The sequence below is a fragment of the Quercus suber genome, unplaced genomic scaffold (genome assembly GCF_002906115.3).
Source record: "Quercus suber isolate HL8 unplaced genomic scaffold, Cork oak 2.0 scaffold_159, whole genome shotgun sequence".
Classification (NCBI taxonomy): Eukaryota; Viridiplantae; Streptophyta; class Magnoliopsida; order Fagales; family Fagaceae; genus Quercus; species Quercus suber.
In genome coordinates this window covers 810,546-818,698 of record NW_027069620.1, presented here as the reverse complement: position 1 = coordinate 818,698, position 8,153 = coordinate 810,546, and the positions used below count along the sequence as shown (strand labels likewise).

The window sequence follows — 8,153 nt, the reverse complement described above, 5'->3', positions numbered from 1 at the left end:
TCACTTTACAATATACACTACATCTTAGGTTTTAAATTTAACTCAAATAACAAAGAAACAAGAGGATATTTTTTATATTAAAGAATTTTTTCAACCTGCTACAGTGGGTTCTTATTTATAAGAACCCATTGTAGCAAGGTTGCAAAACAATAATAGTATACCCACCCAGACATGGTGGGGTTTTTATGCTTTTGGGTTATAAAATAGCAATGGGGGATTTTTACAATACCCAATCCTTAGTGCTCTAATAGAACTCAGGCGTAATTAATAACAAGTGTGCTAGTGAATGAGCGAGTGATTATTATTATTATTATTAACATTTAGTGGTAAAAAGATTACTTTAACTAAATTTTCATTCAGCCAAAAAAAAAAAAAAATGTTTATAAGAATTATAAATAAATAATAACTGTCAAATAATTAATCCAGATGACGTATGTGCTGACGCGCATGTGATATTGATGTTGATATTGTTCCACTACCACGAACTTGCGCTCCATCTTTCTTGGACTGGAAACTCTACTTTCTTGTTGAAGATGCTGAATCAGAAAGAAGACTTTTTTTAATTGTGTTTGTCTATAGCTGTGGAAGTTTTTTAGTATTTACTATTGGAAATATTCCTCTCTCTTTCTCTCTATCTACCTTATTCCCCTCTCTCTCTACCTACCTCAATGGCAAGAGGATTGACATTCACTGCTGTAGGACTCACTGTCCTCATTGCTCTTGTATTAGTCCATCTAACTTGCTGTGCTACTACTGCTATGGCTAATCTTAACTGTACCGCTTCTTCTTGTGGGAATATCCACAACATAAGCTTTCCTTTTCGATTGAAGACCGACCCACAAAACTGTGGGAACCCATGGTATGAACTTTCGTGTGAGAACAATCGTACGGTGCTAAACGGATTTGGAGGAAAATACTACGTAGAGGAAATCAGTTACAACAACTACACAATCCGGATCGTGGACTCAGGTATACAGAAGAACAATTACTTCTCCACTCCCAATTATTCTTTATATCGATACAATTTTAGTTCGCAATATGATGGGTATGGATATACCACGTATCAGCGAAAGGGGACGGTGCCGGAGCGGTATCCCGAACTATCACGGAGTTTGGTTTGGATGAGCTGTGAAAAACCAGTGAATTCTTCATTGTATTTGGACACTTCTACTTGCAATTATAATGACAACTCTTCTTCTATATCTGATTCCAAGAGGTATAGATATGTTACAGTTGGTATAACCAACGCATCCCAAGTGGAGGACTCGTGCCAAGTAGAGAAGATGTTTCTGACTTCGTGGCCAATAAATAATGATGACCCAAATATCTCCTGTACAGACGTCCACAATAAATTGGTATATGGTTTTGAGCTTTCTTGGCTCTATGGTATCGGTATTTGTGAAAGTTCTTGCGGAAACAACTATTCTTGCTACCTCGATGACGCGAACAATGTTCAATGCATCCACTATAGAGGTAAATAAGGCCATAACACTTTACATTCTCTAATTAAATACCTTACATGCATGTTGACCATTATTTTCCCTTTGCAAGATTCTTTCTTTTCTGAACTCTTGCATTTTTCTACTGTCACTGTTCACTAACCATTTCGTGTATATATTGTTTCTATTGAACTTCTATAAGACCAAACTTCTTGGTGCATGCAGCATACACCATCCATAATAGACATGCTAGGATATTTTTATTCAAGTCTCGGTATAATGGCTAGAATTGGTTTTAAATCCTCCAAAAGCTGATGTTAATTCCTTTTCTTTTCTTTTTTTGTCAAAGCAGGATTGCTTAAACGTATCCTACATCAACTCGAATGTGAGGTTTCTATCTTAAAAACTTGTTTGAAGGGTCACATATAATGGACAATAAAATAGAATTGTATGAGTAATTGTGCCTGATGTGATGATGACACAAGTAGAGGAATAACCATGTACTTGGGCAATTGGTTGATCTCAAACTTTTATATGCACGAGGAAATGAAAAGTAAAAATTATCAATTTTCTTAAGAAGATAGCTTCTTCGTGCGTACGCAATCAATTCTAGTGTAATTGACATGTTAGGGAATATTGATCGTAGTTTCCGTATAATGACTCAATTAATTTTAGAAGTTCTCAACGCTGATGTTGTTCTGTTGTTTGTCAAAAATGCAGACTTGTTCGCTGGCTTTATAGAACAGAGTCGACACTGGTGGAATGGACATTACACAGGTGAGGTTTCTATCTCAAAAAAATTGTTTGAAGGATAATAATTAATATAGAATGGACAAGGAAATAGAATTGCATGAGTAATTGCGCCTGATGTACTTGGGTAATTGGTTAATCTCAATCTTTTAGGCTTGAGGAAATGGAAAGTAAAAATAATCAAATTTCTTAAGAAAATATCTTCTTAAGAAATCAAACCACTCTCTCTCCAACCTCTTCCACCATTTTCATCCTTCACAGAAAAACTCAGTCACTACCAATAACTCCAATCCAAAGGTCCCCAATTGCAAACCACTTTTTTGGTGTTACATTGTTTCCGTTCTCCCCTGTTCTTCCTCAATTTCAGATCAACCCATTTAGAAATCAAATCCTTATTATTTCTTTCAAACTCAACCCATTCAGATCAAACACACAAATACAATCAGATCAAACCCATTCAAAAAAAAAAAAACTCAAACAACCCAGTTCAACAGTCATGAGACAGAATACGATCAAAGAGAGAACGTAATCAGAGAAAGAAGGCGATTAGAGTGGGTCATGGTCGTTCAAACTCAACTCAGCTTTCTCGCGAGTTAGCTGAGAAGCCGTTATTGATGGCAGTTACAGTTTCGGCATCTGGTTCTTAAGACGCAAAGCCATGGTGTTGAGAATTGAGAGTTATTAATGCAGTTTTATTAGGCCTTAGACTTTTCTAGTTATTTTGGTCACTTGTTTCACTAATTAGTAATTCATCATTCGTCAATCTCGAAAAAAAAAAAAAAGTAATTCATCTTTCGTCAGAAAAAAGTAATTTTACCTTTATATATGAATTTTTTTGCAGAGTATTGGCTCTTCAGGGTCTATACAGTTCTTTACACTGGTAATAACCTGATCTCTTCCTCAACTTTTTTTAGCATACGATTCATTAACATTGTGCTTAAAAATAGTTAGTTAGTTACACCTGCAAACAAGACGTAAATAGTAGTTGCATTAACATGAAAATAACATATATTGTGCTTTTCTTCTGTCACGCCCCAAACTTAAAAATAGTCCAAAACATGAGAAAACTAAAAGGTATTTGTAAATTTTTTCAATCCAAAGAATTCTCACAAACATCAAGAAATTTTCATAACAATTTCATTAAAGATACTTCCAAAGTACGTTAGAACTTTATGAATAATTACAAATACCACTTGCCACACAAACAAAAAAAAAAATGAGGTCTACATAATAATTACATGTCAATAACTTGTCCTAACGGGAATAAAAGTTATCACCACTATTCTATACAAAAGAATAAGTTAAGTCTCCTTTAGGATGTACAACACCTAAGGATCACCACCTCAAAAATCCAGTCTCCATTAGTAGTTGTCTAACTACTACTAGCCACAAAAATAAAATCCATAAGTAGTTGTCTAACTATTACTAGCCATAAAAATCTATCTCAAAATGATCATTGCCTACTTTACAAAGTTTGGTAAAAGAATGGGATGAGAAACAGAGTCCAATAAGTAACATAATTAATTAAGGTGAGAGAAATACAAATTTCATAATTATGAATAAATTTCAAACATGCTATAATATAGGAATTTCAATTTGATTTATGCAAAATCAATTTCAGTAATAACATAACAAGAATGATTAAATAATCTAGAACAAAGCTCGTTAAAAGAATCACCATAAAACTACATAATTTATATATATATATATATATATAATGTGAGCTATCAAAACACCATCGAAAAATCCAACACAAGACCACATGATAATGCCAACACAAATCCGAAACTAGTCCGCCGACACAAAGCCTAAACTAATTTGTCAAAGCGAGAGGATTTGCTGCATACCTATATGCAACAATTACCATATACAGGGTTAGGCGGCAACAAAAAATATGTGACTAGTGTCCAAAGGTCCACCTGGTCATGTGCATTGCGCATGACCCTTGGACACTTGTCTTTTCATTCTACTACCAATTGCTGCATATGGATATGTAACAAATCATCTCCCTTTGTCAAAATAATGTGATAAATCCATGGAGTCCATTATCAATGATCAAATTAAGATGTTTTTCCTTTCCCAACTAACAATACATGCATTTCCCATATGCAATATCAAATATGGTGCACTTTTCATAAATAATCATTTATTAAAGTTACAACATGAAACTTCTTAGAAAACTATAGTTTCTACAAACAATTTCCAAAATATGTTTTACTTAAAAACAACGTTTTGTGCAATATGAATTGTTTTCAAAAATTATATTAAGAAGCCACTTACCTTGCAATCTACAAAAAGGCTAGCGTTTGGATCATCTGCCATTGAAGAAGCACATCAATTTGAAGAGGTTGATTGTGCAGGAATTGAAGTATTTTCTTTGGTGGAAGCCATTCATGAGCTTACCGGAGCTCTGATACCATATTAATAACAAATCTCTAAATAGAATGCAAGCTTTATTACTTCTCAAAGTTAAAAATAAAAAACAGAGAATTTGAATAATAGATTACAAGTATGCTAGCTCTGTTATATACATTTGTGGGCAGAAATGAGAGAGAAGAAACAATGAAATATGTATATGTGTAACTAAAAGAATCTCTAAGTATAACTCATAGAGGAGGTGCATGCTTAATGGACTGGTATTAGAGTCACTTGCGTTCCACTCCTTTCATTTAATAGATACGGTGTCGTTCCTTCATAACTGCATTTTTCATTTAAACAATATGGCACCGTCTTAAGAAAAGTTCTAACTTCTTTATTTAAAAACGACACTATTTTCTCTGGTTTGTTATCTTCTTTCTTAATAGAAAGCGAAAGATTCAAATATTTAAAGGAGAGTGAGTTTGTTATGTGTTAGAAAGTGAGGAAAAAAAGGTATGTTTATATATTAAGAAAAATGAATTTTAATAGTTTTTTACTTATTTATGCCCCGAGGAAGATGTTTGTAATTATAAAGGGAATAATAGTGTACGTAGGTGTAGAAATAGCTTGAGAATGGAATGGAAATAATGGCCACTTAAATCAAAACTACTAGCACACTTAAATCACCATTGTCTTTAGCTAAAAATGGCTTGTGAATGGAATGGAAATAATAAACTAAACAGAACACATACAAACACGCAATGATATATGTGAAACCACGGTGACCCTTGCTCCTGAGAATAATTTTACCAAGAAAACAAAGAAGAACTTTTACAGGTTATTTCCTTACAATATTCTCTGCTGTGTGTTTCTATTCTACTGCTATATATGGCAATTGTACACGTTTAGGGCTAGGATGGTTCGAGTACGTTGGCCTTTTAAAAAACAACGATACCCTTCTCTAACCCAAGCTTGCGACGGTACAAGTAGTTAATTACTACAATTAACCACACCTCCTTTAATTTGTGCAGTTATGAAATGAAAATTACTATCATCCTTGCCTACAAATAGATGATGCATTTTAATAGATAAGGGACTACAAAGACAACACAAACAACACAATATGTCCGAATTCTCTCTGGAGATGTAGGTAAGTCAAGTAGTCCTTAGGTTTGTAGTAGATTTTAGGCTTGTAAGTATATTTTATTTCCCTTGTGTTTTCTTATTTAATCAAGTAGCGCAGGTTTTAATGTTTTACATTTCTTGCTTGGTAAGGTAGGCTTTATAATCTAGGTATTTTCTCATCTTCTTTGTTAACTTGTGCACTTCTCAAAAGGTCCTATTAAGTTAGGCATTTCCAAATCCCAAATTCTAATCCTTGAAGACAAATATTAACTTTGAACTATTTCGAATCACTTCAAGTAACATAAAAACTGGATTCTACTCAAACAATGCCACTGGGATTTTATTTTTTATTTTTTAATTTCATTTTGTTCATTTTTCCTTTTTTAAAATTGAGGAATTATAACGTTTATTTTTTTGTTTTTTTATGTGGATTTAGGCTATTTTTTTAATACCAATTAGTTTATTATTATTATTTTATTAATCATGTCATTTTTTAAGTAAGATAGCTGTTGAAGCATTTGAGCACGCAAGTAGTTTCCATCACTGAGATTAAGGACCAAATTAAACAAATTCAAAAGATAAGGATTAAAATGAAAGCAACCCAAAATATAAAGATAAAACATGTATTTTTGTGAAAATTTAAAAAGCTGACAGCAATGCTACAAAAAAATTGTTTTCTCATTGTTATTTTTGTGATGTTCCTGTACAGTATTGTTATACCTTGCAACAAAAATTTTCTTGGGGATTCCTTGTGTTGTGGCCTTTTTGATATATAAGTGGCGTAGGAGGCATTTATCAATGTATGATGCTGTTGAAGAATTTTTGCAAAGCCAAATTAACCTCATGCCAATTAGGTATTCTTACTCAGAAATTAGGAAGATGTCCAAAGGTTTTAAGGATAAATTAGGTGAAGGAGGCTATGGCACTGTATATAAAGGAAAGCTTGAAAGTGGTCCTTTTGTTGCTATAAAGATGTTGGGTAGCTCCAAAGCTAATGGTCAAGAATTTATCAATGAAGTTGCAACAATTGGAAGGATTCACCACATGAATGTGGTGCAACTCATTGGCTTCTGTGCTGAGGGGCCAAAGCGTGCTCTTATATATGAATTCATGCCTAATGGTTCTCTTGAAAAATACATTTTTTCTCGGGAAGAGAGTATCCCCTTAAGTATTGAGAAAACATATGAGATTTCTCTTGGAGTGGCTCGTGGGATTGGATATCTACATCGAGGATGTGACATGCAAATTCTGCATTTTGATATCAAGCCTCATAACATTCTTCTCGATGAGAACTTCATTCCTAAAGTTTCTGATTTTGGGCTTGCAAAACTTTATCCAACGAATGATAGCATAGTGTCTTTGACTGCTGCAAGGGGAACACTAGGATATATAGCTCCAGAATTGTTCTATAAAAACATTGGAGGGGTCTCCTATAAAGCTGATGTTTATAGTTTTGGCATGTTATTACTGGAAATGGCAAATAGAAGAAAGAACGTGAATGCATTTGCAGACCATTCAAGCCAAATTTACTTCCCAACTTGGGTCTATGGCCAATTTAGTGAAGGAAATGACATAGAAATGGAAGATGCCACAGAGGAGGAGAAAAAAATTGCTAAGAAGATGATCATGGTTGCATTATGGTGCATACAGATGAAGCCTAGTGACCGTCCTTCAATGAATAAAGTTGTAGAAATGCTTGAAGGAAAAGTTGAATACTTACAAATGCCTTCCAAGCCTTTCCTATCATCATCACCAAGGAGACTGATAGGGGATGTAGAAGACAACTTAAATTCAACTAGTTCATCATTTCAATCAGGTGAATCAAGTCAGTTGGCTAAACTTTAAATGCAAGGGAAAGCTAACACCACCGCGGAACTAGGGCTATTATTCTTCACATATTTGATAGCATAAAGATACTTCATATTTTTGTGTGACAAATAATCGGTCCCTTGATTTATGATACCTACAACAGTTTTTTTTTTTTTTACTTAGTATGTGGTATATTTACTTGTTAAAGTCTTTTTAAGAGGGAAAAATTATAACTTTATAATTGCGAATATGTATTTGATTTAAGTTAAAAAATAATGCTGAAAAACCAGGCAATAGCTTAGTCGTACAAATTGCTTTTCTCCTCTTTATTTATTCAGTATTCATATGCATGGTTAAGCAATCAATTCATGTTAATATAAAAAAAAATAAAAAATAAAATAAAAAAGAAGCAATCAATTCATGTGGCCTACAATAATTGTGCCAATCAGCCGCTGTCCTGCCTCCTACTGAGAAGGAATCCTTCCAAATATCGTTGTGAAGAAACGTTCGACCTCTGGAATAAATCAAGCAGCTAAGTGGCTATTTGGTATAAGTGTTTAAATAAAAAAAACTAGTTATAGGAGCTTTTTTTTTTTAGCCACGTCTTTGGAATAAATTAGGCAGCTAAGTGGTTGTTTAGTACATGTGTTTAAATACAAAAAACTAGCTATA

At 33.5% G+C, this 8,153-nt stretch overlaps 1 protein-coding gene across 1 annotated transcript; it reads left to right on the top strand.

Annotated features, from left to right (window-relative positions):
* The first annotated feature begins 497 nt into the window (after positions 1-497).
* On the top strand, positions 498-7,729 carry LOC112027981 (LEAF RUST 10 DISEASE-RESISTANCE LOCUS RECEPTOR-LIKE PROTEIN KINASE-like 2.2). Its single transcript, XM_065777574.1, has 5 exons — positions 498-1,473; positions 1,792-1,824; positions 2,160-2,216; positions 3,031-3,069; positions 6,382-7,729. Exons 1-5 carry the CDS (start codon positions 669-671, stop codon positions 7,515-7,517), a joined length of 2,070 nt encoding a protein of 689 aa, XP_065633646.1. The 5' UTR covers positions 498-668; the 3' UTR covers positions 7,518-7,729.
* Positions 7,730-8,153: the final 424 nt, after the last annotated feature.